General features: G+C 42.6%; 1 protein-coding gene across 1 annotated transcript in view; it reads left to right on the top strand.

Moving 5' to 3' along the window:
- Positions 1–15,698, top strand: part of LMAN1 (lectin, mannose binding 1) — a 304,017-nt gene extending 288,319 nt beyond the window's left edge. The window contains exon 13 of the mRNA XM_086960488.1: positions 12,822–15,698. Coding sequence (XP_086816614.1) covers positions 12,822–12,858 — 37 coding nt within the window. The 3' untranslated portion in view covers positions 12,859–15,698. The remainder of the gene's footprint in view (positions 1–12,821) is intronic.
- The last annotated feature ends 932 nt before the right edge of the window (positions 15,699–16,630 follow it).

Here is a 16,630-nt window from a genome sequence, read left to right as displayed (position 1 = left end):
ATACTGTCAAGGTTTATACATCTCCCAAAACACTTCCAGTATCAAAACAATAAGAGAATATCTTTCATATATCAAAATGCCATGGTTGGCTGTGGAACATAGGGAACACTTGATGGCCTTATTCAAGATGCACTTAGTTTTCATACGTAGACAGCCAACGTGTTTTGCCCAGACATGGGCTGCTTCAGGGCGATAGCTATAAGTAGTGAGTTCGCCTGGGGGTAGAGTTCTCTTCCGAATTCTAATCCAGTCCAAGTCGAGACACTTGATGTAAGAGAAATTGACCTCTTAAGTTAACAGTGGTACTGACCAATTTTTTGCAAGGAGGACGTGACAGTGCTGAATTTGCTCGAACACGGAGCACCTTTTTCCAAATACATTTGACCTTTGCTACGGAGCAGCCCAAGGGAGGCAGTTATTGGTGTACTCTTAACCATTGGACCACCTCTACTGTTATCTTAAGAGGTCAATTCCTCTTATATCAAGTGTCCCGACTTGGACTTGATTAGACTTCGGACGAGAACTCTACCTTCAGGCGAACTGACTACTTATAGCTATCGCCCTGAAGAAGCCAATGTCTGGGCGAAACGCCTTTGCTGTCTACGTATAAATAAAGACACCTTAGGTTTCAAACAACAACGTGGAATTCCTCATTTTGCTTTCTGTACATACTTTGTTTTACTTTGTATATATATTGCCTCTCATACCCTTGTGATTCAATGTTGAACTTTGTGGTCATGTGGCAGCTGACCATCTGAGGTGGGCAATATTCCAGGACCTTGTGACTACTCCTGGCAGCGCAATCCTCTACAACCTGGCTGCCTGTTTAGAGTAATAGAAACACTTGATGGCCCCCTTAACATCAGATGAAATACGAAAAGGTCTAGGGTCAGACGGGATCACCGTCACTTTTTATAAAGAGTTTCAAGACCTATTGATTCCCCATTTGAAGAACCTTTATGAGGATATGGCAAAGGCAGGTATAATGCCGCCCTCCTTTGCGAAGCAGTTATTGTCGCATTATTAAAACCAGGCAACCCACCGACCGCTTGCTCATCATATAAATCCCTATTACTATTAAATGTAGACGCTAAACTGTACTTTAAAATCTTGGCGAATAGACTATCTTTATTGCTCCCAGGAATTATACGTCCAGACCAGGCGGGGTTTGTACCTAGTCGCAATCTATCTCACAACATGCGGACCTTATTCGGCGTAGTGCAGAGACTAAACCCAGAAATTAAGGCGGCAGCAGTCTTTTTGAAAGCTGAAAAAGCATTCGATTCAGTTGAGTGGCGTTGGAGACATATTCCTCCGTCTGGTATCCATTATATACCTGACCCACAGCCAGAGTGAGAATCGGAAATGAGGTGACTACACCATTCAGCTTCACCCAGGGGACGAGACAGGGTTGCCCCCTGTGCCCCTATTGTACGCCATCATTGCTGAGCCCCTAGCTTGCGCAATTCACGGGTATCATGCTCATAGAGGTCTGAGTTTCCCTGAATACACACTGAATATTTCAACATACGCAGATGACACGTTGCTATATATACAGGAATCTGAGGTGCATCTGTCACCTATCTTACGAGAAGTCGTGGAGTTCCGAAGTCACTCGGGTTGCGTATAAATTGGGACAAGTGGATTATATTTCCCCTCACTCCCTGCACAGCGGAACCTCCTATGGAGTTCCTCCTGTACTGGACCACAGAAGCAGTACGCTACCTAGGCATCCAATTCCACAGGGACTCCACAATAGTTTTGCAGAAAAACTATGGTAAGGCCACACCGAGGCTCATAGATGACGTAGATAAGTGGACAAAGCTTCCGCTCCCATTAATGGGGAGGGTCTCCATTATGAACATGGTCATGTTACCAAGATTCCTGTTTTTATTTGAGAACATCCCCATACCGTTACCAAAACACATGTTTCAATGCTGGCACTCACAATTAATGTGATTGGCGTGAGGTGGTAAGCAATCTCGCAAACAATGGAGTTCACTCACCCTCCCATATGACTTGGGTGGTCTGGGGACCCCTGACCTGGAAAAATACTATAGGGCTGCGAGCAGTATGTTTGCACACTATTGGATACATGGGCCGCATGATCTACCCTTCCTGTACTTGGAAAGATATGGAGTGGACCCTCTCACACTACCATAGACTCTCACTCAACCGGCAACCAGGAAACTACGGGTCGTTCATTCCGTGGCTGTTACAGTGCAAGCATGGCAAACGCTACTGCACATGCAGGTGGGTCCCTTTTTATATGCACCAGAAATGCCGCTGCAGTGGTGCATGTGGTTTCCACTTGGCCAGGAAGGGGGAGCAGGGCAGGCCTTCAAGTCTATAGGTATACACAAAATGGGAGATTTCTTTAAAGATGGTGTGCTGGAGACATGGGAGTCATTACAAGTACCGGACAAGCAAGTGAGTGGCACAGTTTTATTCCATTACTATAGGGCTCGGCAAACATGGCAAGCCCTCATAGGTGATGATTTACTGGAGCCACAAAGTATAGGGGTGTTTTCTACATTCATTAAGACGGAAAAGCCTGCAAAGTTAATCACAAAATTCTATAATAGTCTTCAGGACACACGTAAATCTGTAAAAACTTAAAGGTGAGGCTGGAATGACAACTGGACTTGGGCACTCTCCTAAGTGATGAAGCATGGTCCTACTGCTGCTTCCGCACCCGATCTGCTCTCTTAATGGAAGACACAGACTCATACACTTCATATTTTTACATAGAGCATATTGTTCCCCCGAACGCCAGTTCCATTACAGTCTAGCAGAGTCCTCTGGTTTCCATAGATGTGGTCAGGAAGGAGCAGTATTCTGGCACCTAGCCTGGCAGTGTCCAGCGGTGTACGCATTCTGGAAAAAAGTGTTCAAGGAGTTGGGAACTATTATTAGCGCAGACCTTGAACCTGATCCTCAGTTGGAGCTTCTTGGGTGGTACCTCCGAGTAAATAAGACCCTGCGTCCCTCGGTGGCGTCCCTTGGTGGCTATTGGCCTTCTATCAAAACGAAGGGTAGCGTTGCGTTGGATGAGGGGCCCGCTTCCACAAATAGCAGACTGGCATACAGACATGTTGTATTGCAGCACTCAAGCTGATACGTATAGCCAAATACTACCCCGAGAAGCTGCCCAAGGAATCACTGGGGCCCTTATCAATCTTTCTTGTTAAAAAATACTAGTGCAACATCAACCAAACCACAAAATGCTGCCGGGGCGACACTCTCACCAGAGGCTGAAGTATAGAAAAAGAAAGTCAATAAAGTTGGGTGTTACATTAGTTGGGAACTAAGGTACAGACCAGTTTCCTTAATATTGCAGTGGTCAGTAGAGTAATGATTAGTCATCAATTGAGATACTGCTTGTATTGATGATAGGACCCCATGTGGGAGAATTCCTGTGTATCAAAGTTCTACTGTTGCATGTACATGTGTTATAATGCAAATGTCATCTTTCACGTTGAAACGCCTAACCGAACCAATAATGTGCTTTTCTTTTGAGTTGTATGTTTTTTGTAATGTGCTGAAAACAATAAAAAAAACAATGATTGTTTGTCAGGCAAATATAGAGATGCCGGAAGGGCTGAAAATATTGATGCCGTCAGTTGAGCCTTGGCCATGCTTGTGACAAAATAAACTTCCGAACATCAGCCACTTTGGCTTGAAGAGCACCAATCACCTTGGCCTGAAGAGGATTAGCCTCATCCTCTTGAACCAGGCCACAAACTTCACCCAACCATCCAAATAAACTCATTTGGTTGATGAGCACCAAACTGGAAGCATATGTCCACCACTTTAGTGGGCAAATCAAACCCCCCTTGGCTGGTTTTACTCAATCTCGATGCATGGCAGTGTAGGTTGTGGAGATTCGTCTGCATAACCATGCCCTGTTGATGAGACCGCCAGCCTTCCAGAAGAGGTAGACCGAACATGGGACAATGTTCAGGCTCAGTAGGCAGGAATACCAAGCTCTCCTAGCCCAGTCCGGGGCTATCATCTGAGCTCGGTCTTTCCTGGCCTTCTTCAGAACTCTGCACAGAAGTGCCAATGGTGGGAAGGCATTCAGGATATCATCACCTCACTGTAGAAAGAATGTGTCTCCCTAGAAGCTCTGAGGCAGAAACTAAAGCCTGCAATAGTTGTGGAACAGCAAGTTCTTGGCAGTGCGAAAATGCTTTACCCAAGGGTGAAGCCTCCTTGCTCTACATTTGGTTGAAGACTCAATTTGTGGACAGACAGATTGATGTCTCCTGAGCTTGTCCACTCTGTCATTTAGCGAGCCGGCCAAATGATTGACTGTCTGAGACATTCCTTGGAGGTCGACCCACCACCAAAGCTGTAGCACCTCCCAATACATTGCCTTTAATCCTACTCCATCCTCCTTATCAAAGTACCACGCAATGGTCTTCTGTTGTCCAACAGGACATTCTCTTTTCCCTGCACCCCAATCCCTTCCCTCTGAGAAGACCAAAGAAGGGCCTATCAAATTCATGTGGTGCCAGAACGGCTTCTCTGTTCACCAGAGACCAAAGGCTCTGATTTCTACCTTGGTCTACCTAACTGCCCCACACATACATCATTCTCTTCTGAGAACCCTTTTGGGGTAGGGAGAATTGCCTGTCACAGGCCAGGCTGTCTCTTAACAGCCAATAGCAATTGTCCCAGACTGCATCGTCTGAGATATAGGTGTTGTCTGAGAGGCAACCCAACTTTCGAGCCCACTGCTGAGCTTGCATTTGCCAAAAGCATGGTAAACTAGTAGGGTGCCAGTGACCAAGAAGCTCCTAACTATCAACCCTGAAACACAGGAGTGAGCCCGAATCTCCTGCACCATAACATGAATGTCCTGCACTTGGTGCTGGGGCATAAAGGCCTTGAAAGCCACTGTGACTAAAATTACTCCAATTAAGGGTGTAACCTGCATCATTGCCAGTGGGATTTTGGTTTGCTAATAGAGAATCCAAGGGAGGAAAAAAGGGAGATGGTTTTCTTCAGGTGATCTACGACCGACTACAAGAGCTTGCTCTCAACGACCAGTCTTCAAGCTACCGTAATATGCGTGTCCATGACCTTCAAGAATGGGCTGCAACCAGAACCATCTCTTCCTAAACGCTTGGGGCCCCAAGGTGAGGTCAAAGTGTAGGATAGTAAACTGAAAGTGTTTGGACTCCACAATGAACTGATGGGAACCTCTGTGGGACTGCAGGACATGTACATGTAATGCATGTCCAGTGAAGCCAACCAGTTCTTTGGATTTGGGAAATAAAGGATCTGGGCACGTGTCAACATCTTGAACTTGTCCTTTTGAAAGAAAGTGTTCAAGACCCAGAAGCCCACCATCATTGAATGGCACCTAAAAGTACAATGAATAACCCCCCCTGCCCTTTTCTGCTCCTACAATATTCTCCTAGTAAATTTAGTATGCTAAACAGTGAACAAACATCATTTGGGCAGGATGGAGACATGGTCTGTGAAGTCTGAACAAAAACAGGAGTGGGCTTAGACACAAAATTGAGGGCGTAACAAAGTTGTACAGCCTGCCGCAGCCATTGTCTGAGGTTACTGCTGTCTAGCCAGGGCGTTAAACCTTATCCTTTTCCCTGCTGACTGTGTATGACCAGGGAAGGAGGAAAGGCGAACCTGAGTGATATGACTGCAGTTGCAGCGGACCATAAGGAGGAAAGATTGCGGTCCTGGATTGTGGCCATTGTCTCTGCTGCCTCCGCGTCCTGAACATCCACAAGAGGGCTGTACTAGCTTCTGAATATGTTGCAGAGGCGCATTTGATGATCTGTAAGACCCCAAAAGTATCCTTTGAGCCTTTGGTATTGTTGGTGGAATTGACTGGCTGCAAATAGCAAACCCAAGTTCTGATGGATGCTTCTAACTGCAGATCCCTCACCTTTTATCATATCCCCTGGCTTCAGACTGAATTCAAAAGATTTTTCTGCATAGTCCTTGCCTGCCCATAAGTAGTATAATTCGGCACTGAAGTGTTGACTCTGCTCTACCTTGAGCTGGGTGTAGACTCCACCCAAGTGTGGTAATATCTGTTTCTTTCTCAACACTGTCCACGCCCTCGGATGCAGAGCCCAAAAACTAATTAAATGTGCCAGTGTGCAGATCTCTAATTTGAGACCTTTTCAGGTGGAAAAGAACCAAATCCACGAAAAGGCGAGACTGGAGGGCAGTGAGGAATCTGCATTTAGAGTATGCACCAAAATAGAATAGCAGATTTCTTTAGAATAGATACCAAAGTAACACATTCCCCCGGTGGTGTTTCTGTGGAATGACTTAGACCATAAAGCCCTGCAGGACCGGATGGCCAAAATGCAATTCTTTTCGGACATGGATGTCAAGGAAACAATGCTGCAGGAACGTGTGCACCTGTGCCCACTTCGCGGCATGACAAATATCCAGGACCGGTTCCCATCTTCCCAGCAGTGTGGTAGCAGCTTTGGCCCTGGTGGAGTGGGCCCTCAATCCTTAAGGTGTCTGTGTTTTTGCCAGCGTGCAGCAAACCTTGATGCAGAGGACTATCCACCTGGATAAGGCTTCTTCTGCACTGCCTTGCCTTTCTTAATCCCAGAGAACCCTATGAAGAGTTGATGGTCATTTGTACGATCGCTGTAAAAGCAGAGTGCTCCTTTAGGGTCCGAGCAATGGAGTTTCTCCTCCTCTTTTGAGGAGTGTAGTGGGCCAAAGAACATCGGAAGAGCGATGGACAGCCCGACTTGAAAGGGAGTCATGCCTTTTGGTAGAAAGGCCGCTCTAGTCCTCAGCACCAATTTGGATGTAAAGAATGTGGAATTCAGTGTAATGCCTGGCAAAACTTGAAGATCAGTCACATGAGGTGCTGAGGTGATTGCAATGAGGAAAACCATCAAGAGATGTAGAAACGGGTGTGTAACGGTTAAAAAGATGTACACATAAAAAAGGAAAAGACCAACTTAAGCTCTCATTGTGGCATTATGAATGGTTTAGAAGGAAGTGTTGGCCAAACCTATGAGGGAATTCATCTGAACAGGTGATTTGAACAAACACGGTTGGTCCAGTAAACACAAAAAGGCAAAAATGGCCCACAGAGTACCCACTGCAAGGTCTTGCTGTGCTTGGTAGAAAACAAACTGAAACAAATCTGACAGTTTAGCCTGCAACTGGTTCATGTTATGGGTGCCAAACCAAGCCACAAACTTGTAAAAGCATTTACACAAACAGATTTTGTTGAAGTACGCCTGCCTGGTCACCAGTATGACATCATTTATTTTGCAAGGTAGATTGAATGCAGTCAGGTGTCGCTGCTCAGTCTCCACTTATGGAGGTCTAGGTTGAGCAGGCCTGGGTTCAGGTCCCTACCCTGCTGCTGAGACTGAAGATCCGAATTTAGCTGCATCCTAATTGGGGGACAGATGCTCATGCCCAAAAGTACTGGGTACCACACACTCTTGGCCCAATTTGAAGTCACTAAGATGACCTTGGCCTGGCATCATTCCTGATCTTCATCAACTGGGCCCAGGAGAGGTTGCAGTAAGGAATATTTTAGTCCTGTTATCCACTGTAAGGGGCGGCTGCCTCTCCGATAGAGAGCCTTCTTGCTAACTCCAGTGCACAAAAGTGTTAAGCCTGTGTGGTCTTTGTCGTGGCTAATAAAACCAGCTTGCTTTCTTCCCATTATTAAAACTCTTCGTGTACCGCCTCTGGGTTTAGTTGCTGTTTGTGATGTTCTAGGCGCCGCCAGCTGAGTTTGTTTGCTCTAGTGTTTAAATATCCTGCCAAATGGTGTACAATCCGGGAGATGGTCTGACGATTGCCAAGTTTAGAAGCTCAACGCCTCTTGGCACAGAGCCACACCCACATCTGCCCTGCTTGTTGCAATACCACATGGCAGTGGTGTGTCCGTGAGGACCTGAACCAGCCTCCCTTTTATGGATAGTACGAAGGCTTTCAACACCAAGTGAATGGCTCTCAAATCCAGTAGGTTGACTTGATGGTGGATCTCGACCGGAGTCCTCTGATGTCCACCTCCCCCAGATAGCCACCCCAGCCCAGCGGTGATACATCTGTCATCACTATTAGCTCTGCGTGCAGTAGGGATAAGGGGTCTGCTGCTAGTCCATTTGCTGCCGAGCAGCCACAACTGCAGATCTTGTGCAGTTTTCTCCAACACCTAAGTGAAACCAAGCAGATTCCCTTGATGCTGGACCCATTGATACTTCTGATCCCACAGCAGGGCGACATTTGGCATCTGGTATGGTCGACGAACAGGATGCAGGAGGCAAATAACCAAGAAGGCTCAGAGCCCATGTCACGAACACCCAGGGCCAAGGATGAAACATCATGATCATAGCCCAAATCTGCTGGGCTCATTGATCTGGAGGGAAGGCAATGTATCCAGGACCGCTCTGAGGAAAGATGGCCTCTGTGAAGGAGACATGTGTGACTTTAGCACTTTGTTTGTGATCCCACATGATGTACAGTGGTTCACTGTTGTCTGGAGATGGTCCATGACTGACTATAGTTAGTCCGTCTAAACAGCCAGTCCTCAAGATAGAAGAAGACTAGCACCCCTGACCTTGGAAGGTATGCTGTTACCACTGCCATCACCTTTGTGAACACCCATGGAGAATTGGTGAGGCTAAAAGAGACCACAGCAAACTGAAAGTGGTCGTAAACCACCTCAAACCGCAGGTAGTGCATGTTTTGCAGGACGGAAATTCGGAAATCGGTGTTGTGCAGGTTCAATCCTACCATCCTGTCACTTGGATCCAGGGCGGAAAGAAACTGGTCCAGAGTGATCATCTTGAATTTTTCCTACCGCTGGAAGAAATTGAGTTAGAAGGTCTAAAATAGGGCGAAGGCCTCAACCCTTTTCCTGCAAAACATAATAATGGGAGTAATTCAGAGTTATCTCCCAGGCAGGGTCCCTCTCTTTAGCGCCTTTGACCAAAAGAACCTGAGATTCCATCAGCAAAATGGACAAGGGACCGTTTGAAATACCCTTTGATTTGGGTGGAAAAGCGGCGGGACAGAATGGAGAATGACAAGGCATAGCCTCATTGGACTAATTGCAGGACCCACAGATCAGATGTTTTGGCTTGCCACCCATGGAGAAAATGACTGATCCAGCCTCCAATGGGGTGATCTGGTGCTGCAAACTAAGGGCATCTTAAACAAGGTAATGGATGGAATGTGTTTATTAATCTCGGCCATTGAAAATCATTTGGAGCTGCATTCCAATCCATCGTTTTTACCCACCATGCAACCTTAGTTTGGACCCAGCCATATGCAAATCAGTCTTGACCCTGCTCCAGTGAAAACAGTCCAGCCTGACTTGCCAGACTAGGTCCACCCTAAACTGGAACGCAAGCAATCCATGACTAGTTTTGCCCTTGTTACGGCTCATCAGCCTGGTATCGCTTAGTTCCAGTGGCACAGTGAGCAAGCTATAACGGACTGTTGAGCCCTGACAAGGATGAAGTCAATCTTATGTTGCTTGTGTTCTGATTCAGAGAGAACGTGTCCTATCAGTTCGGGTTCAACTGTTCTCATTGGAGCAGGGTCAAGATTATTTTGCACATTGCTGGGTCCAAACTGAGGTGGTATGGTGGGCATAATAATTATGGACTTGAAAGTAGCCCTGATCAATTTCCAGTGATTAATTCAAACATTCCAGCCAACAAATTTTATAATACTTCAAGAGGAAACAAAAAGCAGCTTGGAGGGTGCTGCTAGAGTGGCTGGGGATAGGAAAGTTTGCTGTCCCTGCTGGCCTAAGAGACTACCTGCCAGGTCTTCTATCCTGACCCCGAAAGGACTGAAGGGTTCCTGTGTTGGGTGTCATGGGAGGAGGGTAGACCTTGATGCTGTCTAAAGGTGAAACCCCTAGTGAGGCCTAAATTGGGGTGAAATTGTTGAGGATATGGGAGTGGAAAGACAGAGGGAGCGCACAGTGGCTGTACTCTTTTGAAGCACTCGAGGGCAGGGCCGTCATTCTTGCAAAGAAGTTGAGACTAGGGTAACGTAATTCAGTGAAGCGTAATCATGCTGAATTACATAAAAATTCTGCGAGACCACGCATAATTCTGAATTTAGTGCTATTTCTCAACACAAAACTTTCCCCTCCTATTCAAAATGGGTGCAAGAATGCATTTTGCACGCAGAAATATCACTAAATGCAACAGAACACGAATATCGAGCATTCATTTGTGCCCGCTAAATATGTGCTCTTCAGGTAGGATTATCACTCCCAGCATTTATCACCATTTTCTCAGCACAAAATCCCCCCGTTGTGTTGAAAATAGGTGCAAGAAATAATGTTAAATGTGCTCTTGGGGTAGGATTTTCCCCCCAGCTTAGTCCCGACATTTATCACTATTTTCTTTGCACAAAATGCACCCTTGTGCCTAAAATGGACCCAAGGATGCATTTTGCACTAAGAAATAGTGTTAAATGCAGTCAACCATGACTAGTGAGCACAAGCGGTCATTCTTTGTCGCTTAATGTGCTCTCACAGTAGGATTGTTTCCCCCCCGCCCCCATTACTCAATCCCACGAGCAGTAGTATTTGTGTTATTATTGGTTATTCCATGTCAAAGAGTAACACGGAATTACCAAAATTACTCCGAGTACTCAAACTTAATTAAAATTAAGCCTTGGCCCTGACAAGACCGGTCAGAAGGCTTATCCTTGGGTGACATCTGAATTTCACTCTAAAAGCCTGTGGATCTCACCCACTCATGGCGCCCCAGTACCACGCTAGTATCGACTGTTCTCACTGAACAGTCTGTAATGTCTAGGTTTCCTGTACTTGACTGCATCTTGGCCATCTTGATGGTCTGTGCTAGTTCGGCTCGAAATTCTTCTGGGACTGCAGATAAGAACTCATTGAATGAGTGCATAATGCTGCGGAGTATATCCCAGCAAACAGCAGGTGTTGACTGACCTGAGGGCAAGACTAGCTGTAGAAAAGACCCTGTTCCCAAATGACTCAGTTCTTTTTATCTCTCTTTTAGTAGGAAAAGAATTGGAGTTAACTTGGCAGCGTTTAGCCCAAGAGTCCATGAGTCCATGAGGTTGTCAGTCGGGCCGCGTTGAAAGGCAGTAGAAGTTCAGATGGTAACACTTCTGTTAGGATGTTGGCTTTTACATGAGCAGAAGGCAACTGCACTTGTAAGACTTTATCTGCCTGCCTAATAAACCTGGACGAATGAAACAGACTTCTGTCGAAGGGACATTGGGAAAACCAGTCCTGTGTCAGGGTAATTGTCCAGCTCACTGGCCTCTTGTTGGTCCTGATAAAATGTTTTCATCAAATGGTGGGAAACGTTTGTCCCCATCATCATGCCAAAAGCTGATTGACTGCTGGACCGACAGAGACTTTGGAACAGTTGCTGGAGCACATGGGGGGTGGGGAGAGGTGGTTAGGGCACAGCTACACAAAGCCTCTTTATTGTCAGAGTGTATGGGGGCCGGATGCATAGGAGCATGATCCAGAATGCGACCACTATGTCTTTTGGTGTCAGGAAAGGGCGGCCCCCTCCCTCACCCCTCCCAAGTATCATCTAAACCTTTTATATTGTTGGTGGAATTAACGGGCTGCTCATAGGTAGCCCTAGGATTGGGTCTTAGCATTGCTGTCTTTGAAGTGCTCCAACACAGAATCAACCTTTTGTCCAAAAGCGTGAAGCTGGGTTGCCTGCTCATTCAGTGGAGTGCATCCAGACATGTTGTTGGATCACCATTTTGGTACCAGTGTTGTGGGTCATGCAGTCTACTTTGCCAAAACTGGCTCTCAGTACGTACTTTGCCAAGTCCTACCCATCATGGATTGTTTGTGCAAACGCATTCTGAATTCCTGACTGGGAAATCTTGTTGGCCATATCCCAGGAGTGTGTGTATGTAGCACCCCAGCAGACAGCCTGGTAAGTAATCGGGCAGTCAACAATTTTTGCAAAATGCATACACCGATTAACCAATAGAGTTATTGACTTAGTGCCCATTTCAGATGCTACTAACGATGAGAATGTCTATAACTATTTTAGGTGTAATTATTATAGGTCATACATTAACTCACACTTTTGCTATAAAATATTTTCACACGTCATAGTTCACTTCTGTAAACAAATTGTGTATATAGTCTGACCATCCTTCCCATACTTAGCAAATGGTAACATTGTTCTTCTCTGTGCCATATGCTCACTCTGTCTGTAGTGTGTAACCTATAAAAGAGCAACAACCATTATCAACACTTTCATAGTAATGTCTGGTGCGTTGCATCCCCTTCAAACCCTTATACTGAGAGCATACCTGCTTAGGAACTGTGAGCAGAAGAACCATGTATGCTATATACGGGTCATAAAGTTGTTGTCACTGAAGTTGAATTGCTGTTTATAAACATTGAGAGAGTTTAAATAATATAGCGTTGTTTTCTTTCTTCAGTGAGCTAATGCACATGACAAACTGAATTGCACTAGCATAGGTGCTTGTCTAATATAGTTAGTGCTTAGTAATTTACTTTGGTCAGCTTCAGAAGGATGAATGACTAAGTTGGATTTAGAAATGTGAACTGCTGTTCCCTTGTTGACAGTTCTGATAAATTTTATGTAAATAGAACTGGAAAATGTTAAAACAACTTTGATGTTTCATTAACTGTAAGAACCAATCTGTAATGACTTATCTATCATATTAAAGATAAGCCCAGTTGGTGGCGAGCAGTTTCATGAAGATGTCATCTGGAAAGCTGAACAGTATATTAATAGTTACAGTTAGTTCTGTATTTTCATCTATTCTATTGTTTTCTTTAGGAGTCAACAAGAAGCAGCAGCTAAAAAGTTCTTTTGATGACCCACCTGTCATGTGCGCACACAAAGAACAATCTGAAAGTTTGAGAGGGACTTCTTCAGTAGATTAAATTATTGAAATTTGCAAAACATGATGGATTTTGTTTTGTGGAATTATAACTGAGCTCAACTTCTTCAATACAATGAAATGATTACAGTCGAAAGTAATTGTGGGTAGTTTTATTATACATTTTTAAATGCATTGGTGCTTTGCTGGAATACTTCAGAGGAACATTTACACAAATGGAATTGAAAGTTGTATCTTTTACTGGTTCATTTCCCTGGCTTTTAGGTGGCAGGCCAAAATCTTTTATTGTATATATTACTCACCTACTTCAGGATGTAAGTCACTAGCATCCATAAATGTAATTAAACACGGCTTGCCTTTTTGTGTCTGATAATATACATTCTGTATTCAGCTAACTCTGCCCTTTGTCAACATCTTCATTGATATGTATAATACATATATTTTTTTACAAGTACACTGTAAACAAATGGTTACAGAAGTTTTGAAAATATGCCTAGTGTCCAGTAACTTTCAAGCATTCAAATTAATGGAAATAATATTTATTTTGACCTTAAAAATGTGTTACCTTAAATATGATTCAATGGTAGTTTTTAATTATTTTTTAAATTTTTACTAGCAAGTATAGAAATGTGTTGATATGAACACAAAATTATGTTTTTGGAAGACTTTTGTAAAGATCACTGTGATTGTTTGTTATCGGTTTTTGACATTCTGTGTAGGACAGGTAAAATTTCCTGCCAGCAAAATATGAATTCAGTGAGTACAAAAAGCAAAAAATTCTACTTCAGTACTCCTGAACTAAGTCACACATCTGGGGTATATATAACTCATCAGTAGAATATAGGAAAAATGAATATAGGGGGTTTTAATGCCATTATTTAGTATACATCGGTACAATTAATTCTTGGCGATCCATTTCAGTAAAATTAAAGAAGGTATTACTTTAAGAAAAGTATTTTTTTCTCTTTTCTTTTGTTCAGAGGCAAGCAATTATTTTATTTCATGGACTAAGATGTACAATAAGTGCTCTTGAATTAATTACATAATCCCAGTATGTGTTCTAAAATGGTCAATGAATGATCTTACTGCACCAGTATTGTTTATGATCCTCTTGTTTGTTATGTAAAGTTGGATACAACTAATCCTGTTTATTGTACTAATAGAAATAGATTTAAGAGAAGTGAGCAGAAAGACTGTTTAGTAATATTGACAATTCTGATTTAATTCAAACATACTTTCTATGAATAACTGCTCACAATATTTTTTATCTTTACAAGAAAGTATTATTCATTTAGAAAGGAGACTCAATTTACTTCAAAACAAGTAGAAGAAAAATCACCTGATTGTAATGTGAACAATTTGTTTCAATTAAAAACAATTTACTACATGTTGTGACGGGAATCATAATACAGAAACTGGCTGTATATATATTTTTTCATGCTCAACTTTGGTCCCTGAAAAAATTTGTTTTATAGATGGTGATTTTATGTTGTCCACAATATTAATAATAGTTAAATCTACCCAAAAATATTTTTGTTTCTTCAAAATATTTTTAAGGCAGGCTTTTGATCATATTCTTAGACTATCTATCCTCACAACACCAGCACAAGCAGGACAAGGAAACCTTATCTTATAAATTGAATGTAAAAAGTGCAGAAGTTCTAGATATGCCATACACTTGCATTGTCAGTATTTCAGAAGGTAAGCAAGAGTAGTTTTTTTTTCCTAGCTTTAATAGCGGGCAATATTGAACTGTAAATATTTAGTGTAATAACTTATTTAAGAAGTGAAAACCAAATTCATCTTGTTTTACTGTGGTTGTGATTAACCATTATGCTTACTATTTCATTTAAAAAATAACTGGATGGGTATGTGTAATCGGAACACACAGCACAGTTTGCAATCTGGTTCTTCTCTGGTTGATCCTTCTCCAAAATATGGTACTTCCATTTGAATTTGTAATTTGTTTGTACTGATAATGAATATTGTAACTAATTACTCATTGAAATGCAAAACATCAGAAGATAGAGCATAACATCTAAAAATGCATACCACAAATTTATAATACTCTATTATCCCCCCTTTATGTCCTAATTTTTGAACCGAAGCTGCAGTGCCTTGTCCCAAGGTCTGATAGTTTCTCTTCTGACGTTGTCTGCATATATGTGAAAAAAGACATATTTGTATGCGTTAAATACATTTATTTTTCTGGTGAATTTCTTTCTGCAGTGTTTTTATGTGATTATATTTACTGAGTTTTAATGCAACTTTACAAATGTCAGTTAATCTAAACCAATGTAAAATCAGGATTCTGCATTTATTTTTTTCTGAAGAAAATTCTTAGTCTGTTGTGCCTTTCTTTAGACGACTAAAATGTAACTATTATATGGTGCATCACCTTTCACGGGTCTAATGCCAATTAGTGACCGAAGACTCACTTATGTGTACAAAGTATTTTTCAAGTTCATTGTTTTAGCATTTTAGAGGAGTGTTTTTTTATATATTAAATGTATTTTTGGGGGAAGACTAAGGGTTACTGAATCGGTGCATAAGTAATTGTAAAATCATTGATGTTTCTCACACTAAAGGACAGTTACTTTCAAAGTGAAGATTTAAGACCCATATCAGAGCATACATGACCAAGAGAGATTTAATTGTACATGGATGCTAGATGCTCACTGAAGAGCAAAGGTGGTTGAAGCAAATCTGCATGCATTGAACTCTTTAATTGTCAAGCATTATCCTCTCACTCATACATTTTGTACACAATTGAAAATACCAATGTTTTGAAATAAAAGCGCCATCTTGCAAAATGACGCAGCACCTTACATATTTAAGTAGGTTTCCTGAATGATAACAGCAGCCTCTCACATACATGATTTGGGGTGAAAAAGCGATGTTGATGTGATATGGAAAGTCATACGTTAACTTGTTGTAGTGAAAGGTATAGCCACCTCCTGTTGGAGGCTGGCTTTGTATATTCTATAACAAAGTTAGGTATAGTGTGCACAGAGTCCAGGGAGTCCCCAGAAGTATAGCAGAGGCTAAATTAGGTAAGCACTAACTGCTCTCTTTGTGGTACTGTGGGTGAGCAGGTAGGCTTAACCAAAGGGTGTCTTATTCATTTATTGCATTCACTCAATCAGGACTGAAGGCACACACTCAGAGACTGAATCCAAACCAATTGGGTAAGTATAAAAAAGGTATACTTGTATTTTATTTCTAGAACCAAACAGGACTTGCTAGAGGTAGGTAAAATATATTTTGTATTATAGAACATTTCAAGAAGTGCAATTGGGAATGGATTTGCATTATTTACAGGTTTGTATTAGTTCAAAAAGCAGTTTAAATTTCACATTAATTACTTTGGATTACTTTCTCACTACTTTTGGATTACATCAACTACTCTGGGTGATATGCCTAGATTTCACACCCTAGACTTTGTCACTTACAGGTAAATGGGACACTTATCAGTGTAAAGCATAGTTACTTTCTTCCCATACAAAACAGCAGTTTGACAGAACAGTTTTGGAACTAAAACTCGTAACATTGGCTTTGAGACATTTGAGCTGTAGATCACATGCTTTGCATAAGATCGCCATCTAGTGTTGGGTCCGTATGTTTGCACTTTGTTTTTCTGGAAGAAGCTTTCCCTAATCACGAGGTAGGTGACTCCTCCCTTAGGTGATAGTGCGCATGGCCATCAACTCCATCTTCAGATTGTTTTTTTCTGCTATCGGGTTCG

The sequence above is a fragment of the Lissotriton vulgaris genome, chromosome 3_1 (assembly GCF_964263255.1).
Source record: "Lissotriton vulgaris chromosome 3_1, aLisVul1.2, whole genome shotgun sequence".
NCBI classification, from domain to species: Eukaryota; Metazoa; Chordata; class Amphibia; order Caudata; family Salamandridae; genus Lissotriton; species Lissotriton vulgaris.
Note: the sequence above shows the minus strand (reverse complement) of the source record. Positions and strands in the feature narration are given on the sequence as shown.